Source organism: Prunus mume, linkage group LG2, assembly GCF_029339155.1.
Source record: "Prunus mume cultivar Tortuosa linkage group LG2, ASM2933915v1, whole genome shotgun sequence".
NCBI lineage: Eukaryota > Viridiplantae > Streptophyta > Magnoliopsida > Rosales > Rosaceae > Prunus > Prunus mume.
The window spans coordinates 2,282,123-2,296,636 of NC_142699.1; the positions used below are offsets into that span (position 1 = coordinate 2,282,123).

The 14,514-nt window shown below is 37.1% G+C and overlaps 2 protein-coding genes across 2 annotated transcripts; one reads left to right on the forward strand and one right to left on the reverse strand.

Moving 5' to 3' along the window:
• Positions 1–1,219: 1,219 nt before the first annotated feature.
• Positions 1,220–5,366, reverse strand: LOC103319117 (diphthamide synthesis DPH2 family protein). The gene is given in 4 exon segments (XM_008220618.2): positions 1,220–2,520; positions 2,653–3,351; positions 3,354–3,980; positions 5,133–5,366. Coding segments are annotated over 3 exon segments (1,338 nt in total). The 5' UTR covers positions 5,148–5,366; the 3' UTR covers positions 1,220–2,520; positions 2,653–2,655.
• A 5,104-nt stretch (positions 5,367–10,470) lies between these two features.
• On the forward strand, positions 10,471–11,513 carry LOC103319239 (uncharacterized). Its single transcript, XM_016791732.2, has 2 exons — positions 10,471–10,764; positions 10,958–11,513. The coding sequence occupies exons 1-2, from the start codon at positions 10,552–10,554 to the stop codon at positions 11,336–11,338; spliced, it is 594 nt and encodes a 197-aa protein (XP_016647218.2). The 5' UTR covers positions 10,471–10,551; the 3' UTR covers positions 11,339–11,513.
• Positions 11,514–14,514: the final 3,001 nt, after the last annotated feature.

Here is a 14,514-nt window from a genome sequence, read left to right on the forward strand (position 1 = left end):
TATAAACACACCCAAAAAGTTGACTTTGGGGTTGATTTTGGGTGTGTTTCTATGTTTAAATAGCTCTTGAGTTTTTTTATAAATACCTGTCTAGGATTGAGTTTATTTATAAATTTGTATTTAATTAATTTGTAGTTGATATGTTTAATTAATTAAGGACCCATGTAATTTCCCTAAAATGAAAGACATCAAATATATATTTATGATTAATATATATATATATACACACACAATGACATTAAATGTCAAATTATTGCATTTTGACTTTTTAGAAAGAAAAAAAATGTTAAGTGGGCCGTGCTTGGGCTCGTGCCGTGCTTGAAGCGTGCTCGGGCCAAGCCCGCCCATGTCAGCCCGGTCCATTGAACCTCATTTTGATCCCACCCTAAGTTTTCGTGCCGTCTTGACCACGCCCATTAATATTCGCTCGTGCATGCCATGCCTCATTTAAACAAGTTAGGCTCGTGCCATGCTGAGCCGGCCCATCCCGTTTGACACCTCTACTTTTGTCTCCATCATTCATAACACGTTGAAAATGCTTAATGTTGTCTCTTCACAACTTTGCCAAGAAAAATTCAATGGGATAAAGAGTGTTAAAAGGGAAAAGGAGTATGTCGCGCATAAACTCGCGGGTTTTGGTCACTCTCATCAATTTAGTACCCATAAGCATGGCCATCCAACCGTACGCATGAGTCCTGAGTTGAGGTGAACAAAACCCCTAGTCAAAGGCTTGTGTGATGTAACCATAGCAATCTTTATATTCACGGTCATCAAGGCGTGAGGTGTGGAGTTTATGACGATTACACATAGCCATGGCCACCAAAGCTTGAGCTTCTGAATTGAGTTTCCTATTAGTCACAAATTTTCAGAGTTTTGAGTTTCTAGAAGATGAAAAAGAAGGGGTGGGACGCGGGAGCTGCGAGCTGTACAAAAAATTTCAGAGTTAATAAATAGTACTTAATATGGGTGGACACAGTCCAATTTGGTTTGATTTTGCCCTCAAATCACAACTGAACCGATTACCATGGGTTGATTTGATTCGGTTTTGCCTAAAACAACAATGGAACCCAAACCAAATCAAACAATTAATAGTCGGTTTAGTTCAGGCAGTTTGTACCTATGCAAATCCATTTTTTCACTTGTTAACTTGCCAGAGCCACATACTTTCAAAACATCAAAAATCCAATCACACAAACTGCTCACAAGTATCAACATAGCATTCAACATAAGCATAAGCATCAAAATAGCATTCAATCACCATGAAGCCGCAACCATATCCGCTACATACTGTCTGCAAATCAAACATACCCTGCTATATACTTTCAAAACATCAACATTCCATCAAACATCCTATTAAACAGTCAATACAAACCCAACTTGTCAGAAATACAAAAGAATAATAATATAATAATGATACTAGCAATAAGCAGCCTGTTATCTCTGCTGCTTTGATTATTCTCCTCATTCTGCACACCAAAGGTGGATGTAATGAAACCAGATTTCATGATACAAGAATTGAATGGTCTGATCTTTGCCACAAGTCAATATCAGCAGATTACATTCTAACAAACATATAGGAAGCAAACAAAAAAACAACAGATTTATAAGCCTATTTATCCAGAGATCATGATATTTCCAATACCAAGCATGAAACAAGCAGATACCAAGCAAAATAGAATCCAAATTGGTTATCTAATCTTCAACTACAATTTTCACATACTCAATTTTATTTTATTTTATTTAAAAAGCTTTTTATTCCTAATAGCAGACTTCAAACTACCAACGCCCAACAATTCCATTAACCCATCTAATGTGCTTTCAAAAGAAGCTCATTTTTACAACTAGAACACTCCACAGACCACACAGAAAGCATATGATGTATATGTATTACGTATATTTGTGAGTATCATACCTTTCCTGTATGACCTTTCAAGGTTCTACAGCAAACGAGATCGGTGAGGCCAAAGATTCTACAGCAATCTGTTTATGTTCTCTTTCTTTGGTCAAACCAAACCACCAAATATGGTTTGATTCAGCTGGTTTGGTCGGATCAGTCGGTTTGATGCCCACCCTATTTAACCCAAAATGAAGTTGACATAGAGCCAGAAAGAAAGCCCCACTAAACTAATTGATTGAGTTGCCACACTTCTCCAGGCCATGTGGCCCTTAACATGCATATTATATGTTATAATATAGTAATAGGCCAACTCTCCCCCATTTCTTTCTTGGCTTGCCGCACCTCTCCAAGCCATGTGGCCTTTAACATGCATGTTATATATTATACATCATAATATAATAATAGGCTATTTTGGCCTTTGATTGGAGATCAGGCTGTAAGACATCATTAGGCCACAAAACCCTATTTCTTTTTCTTTCATAAAAATCCATTCAATCACTTAGAATGTTTGAAAACCTCATCCTGGGGCTGCAATCCTATTGCCTCGACCCTAGGAGTTTCCTCCAGCCGCAAGAACATCAAACCAGCTTCATAACACTCCAGCCCCAAGAACATCAAACCAACTGCACATAGTAGTACTTCAAATTAAGATGTGTGTAATTTTTTTTCTTTTATTCAGGGAACCAAACAATGGAGATTGAAAACAAGAAAAACTTCTCTAGTACAAATAAAATTATACAAAAAGCAAAACTCACCAGCTATTCAATGTTAGCAGCAGTAGCCGATGCACAATCCCTCCTAAGAGGGCGGGAAGGCTTGTTGACATAAGATGAATTCCACTCCCCACCATCCAAAGCATAGTAGTCCATGGGATAATCCCCAACAACAGCTTCTTCCTCCCCAGCCGCGGCCCCATTTCCATTAGCACAACCACAGCAACCCACATCATTCTTTTTAGTCTTGTCCCACCAACCAGGAATCAAACCAAGAGCAATGTCAGCCTCAAACGGATTCAACAGCGGCTTCTTAAACGCATCTCCCCAATCAATGGACAAGCGGGGACAAGCAATCTGAATCCAAGCATCCACTGAATCCTCAAACAGAGCAATTCTCGGAGGACTAATCTCCGACATCAAAACCACTGTATAAGCAAACCCTTTCTCCCTCATCTTCTTCTCCAGCCTCTGTAGAATCCTGGGATTGCCTTGCCTTCCTAAAGTCCCCAACACTACTCCCCAATTTGAGGCCTCCTTTGCCTTCAAAATTGCGCTCTTCCTCGACTCCCTCATTCCCTTTTGATCATATTCCTCCAGAAACAGCTTCCCCAAATACGGGTCGTACCGAAACGCCTTAAGCTCTGGATTCGCTATCATAATCGCTTCCAAATGAAACCGCCCGTCCGCCACAAAAACCACGATGCTCTCCTTATCCTCCTCCTCCTGGTTCCTGTTTCTGCGTATATTGTGTGCGATTTTGGGGCTGTACAGCCCAAAACCTCACCGGCGGACAATGGTTTTGACTGTGGGTTGAGGACCTTGAAACCACGGGCTTCGAGCTCGGGTTTGGCGGCTCGGATTGCAGACGCGAATTGGATGGTCCCGGCGAGGACAAGGGTTTTTGAGTGAGGGTTTTGGATGCTGAGATGGACAGTCTCGATTAATCGGGAGACGTCAATGGATATTTCAACGAAGACATAGAGGCAGGGGATTGTGGTGACATGGAGGGGGACGAGGCAGCTGTGGCCAAAGTGTATGAGGAGGTCAGCATCAAGGGCTTTGGCGGCTAGGTCGTCTATGCAGCACGCTCCGTAGGTCGCGTCGCCAAGAACAAAGCATTGGGAGGCACCACCGAAGGTAGAGAGGATGTCAGAGAGCACCAGAGAATACATGAGGAGGCCCTCAGGGAGTTGGAGGGCCACGCGCGAGGCATGGGTGGAACGGACGCGCCAGACGCACTTGTGGACTTCGAAGTTGTAGTTGGAGGGAAGCAGCGCTACTGCGGCGTTAAGAGCCGCGTCATGGAGGATTGAGTCCGGGATTTGGCTCCTCACAAAGCGCTTTGGTGGCGCGTGTGGCTTCTTCGTCTGTTGAGAATGAAGGAGAATGGAATTAATTACATGGAAAAGTGCAATTCAAATTGCTACCAAATAAGCATCATAACTCATTTAGACACATGAATCTGTTCAAAAGAACTCCTGACTTACTATACTAAATTACTAAACAACTACAGCATAATAAGACCTGAAGTTCATGTTTAATGGCAAAAAAGCAAAAGGTATCATGCATCCTACTGAACGTTCATATTTTTGTTTTAATGATAAGAAACTTCCATATTATGCATACCATGATGTTTTGTCCTTCTCAAGGAAAATAAAGCAGCCATGATAAAAAATATGACAGATTTTCCTCTAAAAATGAAGAATTTGGAAATCAGTTGAACTCTTTCTTCTGGTGACTAAACAACATAAAATTTCTCCTATTTGTTGATTCTCTTCTATAAAACCTTTCATATTCAAGAATTGGATTTAATTCCAATCCTATATCAGCAGAGTAGAACTAAACACCTGCACAACACCAGACCTCTTAAGTGCCATATTGATCTTTAGGTAAAAATAAATAATCACAAGAATATAGATTATAATAATTCTGGCTCAATTTAATGGATTATTAAATAATTTCCTCTTAGTTTTCACAAATTTCTCCTCAACCAAACAAATGGCTAAGCTCAGAAAATTTCAACAGCAACATCCACCTAAGGAGAATCTGAAATCCCAGATCTACCATTCAGCCAAAACCGTAATAATGGAAATACTTCATCTACAAAATTGCAAAAACAAAAGGTACAGATGACCATATACATTGTCTAGCAAATTCCAACAATTCTCCCTTTCGTCTTTCCGTCAATAATATATAGCATGGCAAATTTCCAATTGAAATGTTAGTTAACTTTCCAACTCTTTCCCATTATTTTCTCAGGAACCAAACAAATGGGCAAGCTTAAAACCTCTCAACAACCAAAACCTATAAGCCAGATCTGGTAATACCCCAAAACTTTCGTAATCGCACCATTTAACCCACAATACATAAAATGCAAATGAAAAACATATATACATACAAGTATAATACAGAAAATCGAAAATCATCAAAGAGCGTGTTAATCGTAACTCTAACTGCAGCATTTGATATAGCAAGCAATAAATTGAAGAGGGGTTAGATGTGGAACCGAGTCAACTCACCTGGCTGAGATCCATATCTTTGAACTTCGGAAATATTATGTAAATGGGGGTCTTCGGGAAAATTCAGCTATAGCTTGTGTCTTATGGGGATGAACATAACCGAAGATAACAGATCTCCCCCTACCTCTCTATCTGAAGAAGAATTTATGTGCTCAGTTCTTGCGATATTACGTTACTTCGTTAGATAGATGCAGCCTTTTATTTTTGTTTTATTTTCACCATATTTGGGTGGGCTTGGCCGTCTTCTGGGTCAATTTGGCAAGATGGGCATGACCCGACATAGAGAACCCATATGAAACAAAAGTGACCAATAAAAGTTCTAACTTTATAATAAATCGTGAACAAGAATCATGACGACAGTAACTTTTGCACAAAATAAAAACGTGATTAGTTGATGTACCAAAATATTGTTATCTCTATGATATACAAATTTTTCTCGTTTAGATAGTTGCACATCAATAATAGCTTGCCTTGTTAAAACATTTGGTAAAAAATGTAACTTTTGTCTCCATTATTCATAACCTGTTGAAAATGCTTAATGTTGTATCGTTAAAACTTTGCTAAGAAAAATTCAATGGGATAAAAAGTGTTAAAGAGAAAAGGAGTACAATGCACATAAACTCGTTTGGGTTTTGTTCACTCTCATCACCCATAATAATGACCATCCAACCGTACTCATGAGTTTTGAGTTGAGGTGAACAAAACCCCTAGTCAAAGGAAAAACATATATACATACAAGTATAGTACAGAAAATCGAAAATCATCAAAAAGCGTGTTAATCGTAACTCTAATTGCAGCATCTAATATAGCAAGCAATAAATTGATGAAGATGGGTTATATGTGGAACCGAGTCAACTCACCTGGCTGAGATCCATATCTCCGAACTTCGAAAAATATTATATGAATAAGGTCTTTTAGAAAATAACCGAAACGCTAAACCCTCTCTATGTCTGATGAAGAATCCTGAGCTTTGTTCTTGTGTTATTAGTAAGGTCGGGCACGGTTCGATAGCCGTTCCTTGGGAAAGTAGCCAACCACTGAACCAAATGAAGTTCGTGTAGCTTTTTTAGAGACCGTCATCGCGCCAACGAGATGAAACACCGACTATAATCGGCTCGCCAAGAAATTATTGCGGTTTTGGCTGAGAAGACGATGACTTCGCTAGCAGAGGGAGATGAAATGGAAGTAGGAGGCGACGAGCAAAGTGGATAAAAAAAGAGTAGGAAAATCAATACCCAATATATATATATATATATATATATATATATATATATAACAAAAGAGGCCGGTTCGGTCACCTTTTTTGCTAATTCAAAGAAATTAAAATCAATATTAATATTAAAACCAGTTCACTATTTTTTAATATAAAAACTGGACCAACCCGACAAAACTGGTCCAGTTCAAACGGTTTAGTTGAGTTTTTAGTAATTATCTCCAACCCTAGTTATTAGTTTACTTCGTTAGATGCAGCCGTGTATTTTATTTTATTTTCACCATATTTGGGCGGGCTTGGCCATCTTCTATACCATCATATTATGTTCCAAAACCCTGTTTTTCTTGTTATACATCGTTAACAAACTAAGCGTTGTTGAAGAAAAATTAGTATAGTACGAATAATATAGAATTCTTTTAAATGAGCTTGTTGACAAGCCAAACATGTTCTAAGCATGGAATTAAGGAGATCTACTCCTCATTCTTCTCCTATAAATACCCTCCACCTGTTAAGTTCAGGATTCTTAGAATTAGCTTTCCTTGCCAAATGTACACTTTCATGTAATTCCTCTTAACTCATCTTTAGAAATTAGGCATTGGTTATTTGCTACAAAGTTGAAGTACATTGAAGAGCTTATGAGGCTACAAAACCAAGATAATTTGTGCATTCATTTATAATGGGCATCAATAAGGAAATCATCATTTGCATCCATATACTTTGTCGAGATGACTAGTCATATAGGCCAATATTTTTAGCACGTGATTTTGCTTATTGTAAGTCTAATCATTGGATGTCAAGTGTCCTTTTGACCTACCAAAAAGGTTGGGGCTGGTCTGGACTCACCATCTCTCTCATTTAAAATTTCTAATATGGTTTTTAGAGAGAGAGAGAGAGAGAGAGAGAGCTTTAGTGAGAGAATAGGTATGGGTTTTGATTTTGAGAGGCATTTTTTTGCCTCTGCCATTTTCACAAAGAAAGGTTTTGAGAGCTTTGATTTTCCTCTACATCTTCTCTACGAGAATGAGGTCTGCATCTTTGAGAGAGAGAGAGAGAGAGAGAGAGAGAGAGAGCTTTAGTGAGAGAATAGGTATGGGTTTTGATTTTGAGAGGCATTTTTTTGCCTCTGCCATTTTCACAAAGAAAGGTTTTGAGAGCTTTGATTTTCCTCTACATCTTCTCTACGAGAATGAGGTCTGCATCTTTGAGAGAGAGAGAGAGAGAGAGAGAGAGAGAGAGAGAGAGTGTGTGTGTGTGTGTGTGTGTGTGTGTGTGTGTGTTTCTTCTTCTTCTCTGCATTTGTAGCTAGGTATGGTTTGAGTTTTCAAATAGCTTTTGAAATATGCTTTTATTTTCGAAATCTACTTCACACATTGAGAAATTTTGAGAGTAAAACTTATTTTCTAAGGTTTTTCATTGTGAGATTTTGAAAATGATTTTTTAAAATTTGCTATGTTTTTTATAATCTGCATATGGGTTCAGTTATGACTAGTCATCTTCTTTTGTCAGCATATGGGTTTATTATGACTAGTCATCGTCTTTAGTATAGATCAGATTCTTAGTTGATTTCTTCAAGAGTATGGTTTCTTGAAAGAATTAACCCTTTCATCCCAGAATCTATATCTCATTATGTTTGTTCAATCTGGAGCTGAGTCTTCGATGCCATGGAGTGAAGGAGTTGATGGACTAGTTGCCACTTACATGACGGACTAGCTACTAGCTGAACCAAGTTGGAGAAGAAGATTGCATAGAGGAGGCATAGCTTGTTTCCTAAATAGATCTATGATTTCTTGAGCTTGCTTGTGTATTCTCTATAAGAATCTTCTTTATTTAGTGGATTGTCTAGTCGGATGATGACCCCCAGTTTTTCCCAGTGGTAGGTTCTCTGGTTTTGTTGTTCACGATTTTCTGGGTTTGTGTTCTTGCTGTTGACTAGTCATCTTCTGATGTTAATGTTTTTCTGGGTTTGTGTTCTTACTGTTGACTAGTCATCATCTGATATTTGTTGTTCATATGGCTGTGATGTATTCACACACTTACCACCTTAGTTGTTGCTAGCACAGTGGATGCCTAGATTGACATATCCTTCTGAGTGCCTAGGTTGTCACTAGTAATCTTATAGGTTTGCAGGTATTGATCATTGTTTTTTGTGTGTGTGTGTTTGTTGCTAGTTTTTATGACTAGTAGTTGACTAGTCATATTTGTCTGTGGTTAAGTTAAAAGTGTATGGATATTGTTGAGTCCGTTATATTGGCATTTAATTTACCCCCACTTCACCTAAGTACCAATTTCACCACCTACATTCAAATAAATGTAATAACTTCTCTACTCATATAACCTTTATCCATTTGTTCTCTCAAAACACCATTTCCTCCACTTTGACTTAGGCATCAACGAGGGTTGGCTGGTACTACACTAGTACCTCTTTGGTGACTTGTTCTCCAAGTTGTGCAGGTCATTTGTGAAGGAAATTTGCCATATTTTTGAAAATTTCATTACGCCATGACCTATATTAACCTTTAATATATGCAACATAAGCCATTTAAGGAAGATTTAGCTTAAAACTAAACTTTTCATCATATACTATGTGTTGATTGTTCCATGACTCTACCACTACACTTTAATGAAGGAAAGAAGAGGTTTAACTTTGATAAACCACCTTTGAGATATCTCAAGGTCTGTCACCCTAGGGAGGGCCTTTTCCTTTTTGGTTCTCAAGAAAGAGCACTATTAGAATCATCATTCTCACATATATAGGATGACGTGGAGCACGTGTGGTTATTGGACTAAGCATAATACGTAAGTACATATATTGGGTGACATGGAGTACGTGCACGGTCATTGCGTGTCAAATGTGGGCAAACCCACTATGATACTATAAAAGAAGTTGAGATTCCACCCCAAAACCCCAATTGACAATGTGGGGAGTAACCCAACTTCTTATAAACTCATGCTAAGAGCCTTCACTTTCAAATATTGGACATTTTTTCCATCCCGTTTAAGTTTATAAATATAATACATATATTTCTAGTTAATTCACAATTTTAACCTTTTAAATGAAATACGTGCAACTATCTTCCAACATTTAAAATACTTTAGAAACATTCGATATATTTTTGAACAAATAAGGACATTCACGGGAACAAGTAACATAGTTAGTAAAATACAAAATGGGAAATGTACAAATAAAATACGTATGTACGTAGTAAATTTTTTTTAAAATACAATGGAGTTTTCTGCCACTATATCATATTTTAATATTATTTATTTAAAATGGTAATATATATTAATTTTCATTTAATACAATGTGAAAAATACATGTATAATATGTGAATTTTTTCATATTATTGAAAATTTTATAATAAAGTATGGTAGATCTATAAGGTCTATACTCAACTTCCCAGAAGTAGACTTCATTGAAAATTTAAGCCATGTTCATAAATAACACCCATGGAGAGGCATAAGTTCCAAAGACAATAAGATGCTTAAAAATTATGCATGCATATACACATGAGAATTATAGGATCACGAATTAATGATAATGAATGATAATTTTGATTTTATAATATATCTATTAGGACCACTAAGAGCAAAAATGATCACCAAATTATAAATGTTACATATGAAGGTTCTGAAGAAAAAAAAAAAAGGTACGTATATATAGGAGCAAACAGTTAGGACCACTAAGAGAATTTCCGTTGCCAAACTAGTGAGAAGTGGAATCTCTGTCTCTCTCTCTCTCACAGTCCCTCTCTTTTGTTTTGGTTGGAGATATCTTTCTTTCGTTTTTTTCATTTCCTTTCTTTTTTTCCCCGAAATATTGGGACGTGTATAGAAAATCCTAAATACTTAAAGAAAATTATATTTTCTTTCTTTCTTCTTGAAGAAACTCAAAGTAAATGATTGATGAATACATTAACAGCATGTCATTGGTAATCATCCAGCTGTTATAAGGGCCAAGTTTGATGTTGCAGGCTAAATATGATAGAATTGAAATGATAACCACCGTTGGCCTTCCTAAAAATGTTCTGCACCACTGGAAGAATGGCTGGCTTTAGATGCACTAAACCACACCCTACCTATAAAACATGATACATAATGTTCTCTCTCTCACAACTACTCTAAAAATATTTCCGGTCTTCTTCAACCTTTCTCTCACTAAAACGTAGAGAGGGAAAGAAGACCTTTTTTGAGACCAAAGAAATTAACATGGGTAATTGCGCTAGTGAACCCAAGACCAAGGGTGATGATGCTGCTGGAGTCCCAGCACCCGAGCCCAAGACGGAGGAGTCGGTCCAGGGCAACGAGGTGAACCGCGAGCTGCTTCAGGAGGAAAACAAGGCTGATCATGATGGAGATGCTCAGCAAAACAACGATGCTGATCATAACAAGCAACCCTCTCTTGGGGCCTTGCTCAAGGAGGTATAGATATATATTATCTCTCTTCTCCTCTTAATTGATTATATAGGCTAGTGTGCATGCATTAACTTGTATATGCATTTTGGATGATTTCTTATGTTTTGGCCTAGATTTTTTATCTGCAAATTACATGTTCACACACCTGTTTATGCATGTGCTTATAAATATTGATGTATTTCTCACACTATAAATACAGGAGGAAGAAAAGACAGCTCAAGTTGCGGCAAAGCTAGAGGAAGCCGAAGAAAAGGCAAAGACGACTGAAAAGAAAGAGGAAGTAGTGGTTGAGCTGGAGAAGGCATCTGAAGCAGCACCAGTTGCAGTTACCCAAGAAGACAAGAAATCTGATATTGAGGAGAAGAAACCAGAAGTGAAGGAGACCAAACCAGAAGTGGAGGAGACCAAACCAGAAGTGAAGGAGATTAAACCAGAAGAGAAAGTGACAAAACCAGAAGAAAAGGAGACAAAACTAGAAGAGAAAGTGATAAAACCAGAAGAGAAAGTGACAAAACCAGAAGAAAAGGAGACAAAACCAGAAGAGAAGGAGACAAAAGAGGAAAAGAAGGAGCAAATATGAAGACCTGCTAAGGGAGTCACTGTGGGCCTGTAATTTCTACTACAAGACTTTATAAAAATTTTGTGTGTTTCCAAATGATTTGAAGAGAAAGCTATTAGATTGGTTGGGGAAGAATGAGTCTCCTTTCTTTGTTTTGGTTGTATTTGCTGGTTTAAATATGGTTTTTCTTGGTGAATCATTTTAGTATATTTCACAATATCCTCAGATGTTTAATGCGTTTTCGATTTAGACCCTCGATTTTCCTAAATCCCAGTATGACTAATTGAAATTTGCTTTCGTTATCAGTTTGCATATTAACCACAACAGAAAAGGTAAAAAAAAAGAAAACGAAGAAAGAATTGATTGTAAATACCAAATTTACGTGGTTTCTTAATTCATGGACATGTACAGTCAAGTTTCCGAAGGTCATGCTTGTTCACACGTTTACACATTAATGATCAATATGTATTTGGGGTAAATTCATGTTTTAGAATTAAACCATGTGAATACCTAGCTATGTAACCTTGTCATTTGAATCAAGTGGAATCATTTGAAATAAAGAAATTTCTTTTTAGAATATAATTGTAATCAAGCACAAAAACCACCAGTCACAAAGGCCATACAAATATGAAAGCACAGTAACCATGTGGTTAAACAAAACAAGCGTACACGTGGTGTATCTCCACTAATAGCCACATAAGACCACATCGCCTGCCCTACTCATAGTAGCGCCACCACCTGTTAATCTAAATTTAAATATTTTCCTTCATTCAAAGCAAGTTAATGTTTGTGTTTACAAATTATAAGATGATGATCCCATCTCTCATGATCACTTTGTGTTTTGGATATTTATGGTTCTTCTAGATTTGGTTGAGAATGCGGTGAGGAAGACGAATCAAGGACTATTTGGAATTTCGGTGAATGAGAGTTAAGAAAAGAGCATACATACGTTATGATGAATAGAACAGAATCATAGGATCTTATATCCATTCTCATCGATTGCATCCCATATTTGGTGTTATTTGGACGATAATAATTGGTTTTCTTTGAATTTGGCTGGAAATTATCATTGTTTTGGATGATTATTAATTTATTATTGTAAATTCTACAAGACAATCACATCCAAACTATTGGTCTCAACACGCGGTTTGAGGACTAACTTTCAAGCCATAAATTATTTTTTGCTAACAAACGTGGTTCAAACAATGTACAAATTTCCTTTATTAGGTTGTGCTTGTAATATAATCTACTGAGCACATTCAGTTCTGAGGGATTGACCCATAAGCAGACCCACAGCCTGCCGAAGGTAAGATACTTCTGGAAAATCCCCAAACATTGATAACGTCAACATGACCTCAGCTATTGAAGACATCTCCCTCTAATATGGCAATAGTTTGCCGAAGGCGATTGCTGAAGCTCTCAACTACATAACCTAAGCTTTGGACATGTGTTACCAGTACATTGATTTGCACAAAGTCCTACATCGAAACTTTGTGTAAATACTCACCTTAATTTCTCTGTAAAAGGGGAATAGTGTCCAGGTAGAAAGGTAACTACTTTTCACCTTTACTGTTACTCTGTCAAAATTACTGTGTAACCCACACTTACTGACTTAAGTGTTGAAGAGCCTTTAGCAAATACCACATCAATACCCGAAGTTTGACGATTACTTATTCCATCCTTCTTCTGCAGGATGACCTTGTGACCGAATATCCCTCTTTCCAAAGGAACACAACCCTTAGTCCTGCTGAAAACTCCACACTTCTTTTATCTAAGTTGAATCCAATTTTAGACATCAATATGTTTTTTTTTCCCTGGACTTTTGTTTTCTATTATTGACTTTGAGATGTGGTTGTGTATATTCATATCATGTTGCACGTGGGATTTTGAACATTGTTGCAAAATTCGGTACCCATGTAATTTCTGAGAGCATTGTTTTTTCCATTGTTTGTTTAAAATTTGGGATGTTATAATTGGATATAACTGCGTTATTATGTGGGTACATTTTGTCAATTTTTTAGCTCCACATACGTAGGTTTTAGCTTCTCTTCTCCACATTGCATAACTTGACTCTTATGCTCAATCTTTTGCTGCTGAGTTTGAACAAGTCATTGCGTTTCTTGAGTTTTATCTAATTCTTTTTTTTCCAATACAAATATGCGTGTGCATAATCTTAGGCCCCGTTTGGTTCACGGAATGGATTTGAAGGGAAATTATTTCCCATGTCATTTCCCAAGGAATAGGAATGAAAACTTCATTTCCCACTTTTGGTAATGTCGGGAAAGTAACCGGAAGATTTTACTTTGTTTCCTTTAAGGTCAATAGCTAAAACTACGATGCCCAGAATCTCACATTGAGTTGTGCAGCGTGTTGAGAAGACTTTCAGCTCAGACTGCGGTTATAATGACTCCTCCTCCCCTTCTGCTACTTCATCTTTCTATATTCACAAATTTTTCTGTTTACGTTTCCAAAATATAATTGTTTCATCATTCACAATGGTCTGATGGCCTTGATACCCTAATTTCCTATCCATAGAGTCACTAGGTTTTGGTTAAACCCAAAAAAAATAAAAAATAAAAATAAAAATAAAAATCATGAACTAAATATTAGTTTATGTATTACCTGAACAACTAGGTAATCGTTCAATTAGAGAGGAAAGCAAAAGAACAACTGCTATATAGCCCCAATAATTTTTTCATAACCAAAAAAAAAAAAAAAGGGAAAGAAAAAAGAAAGAAAAGGAAACCCAGTTTTTTGTATTGCTTAATCCAGAGCATCTTACCAAAAACATTATTCAAGAAAATCATATTTGACAGATAATTAACCCAGAAAAAAAAAAAAAAAAGGAAAGACACACCCGGGGCAATTAAACTTCTACTAATGTAATCCCAAATTTTGTGGTCTTAGGAAGAAGAGAGTGATAGATTTGTAAATCTCTCTATATATATGCTCATTATTCCTTTATTTTTTTCCCTCTTCTCGTTGGTGTTATTAATTTCAAATTAATTTGCTCTTCCAATTGCAAATAGATTAAATTTGAAATAAAAAATGGGGAACAGTTTGGGAGATTGTGGTTGCAGTGATGCAAAAGATGCAATCAAAGGTGGTCCTTCTGCACCAAAGCAACAACATGTCGGCGTTCCTCCGACGACAAAAGTGGAGGACGATGCTGTGGTTGTAGGACCTGATCGGGCTAT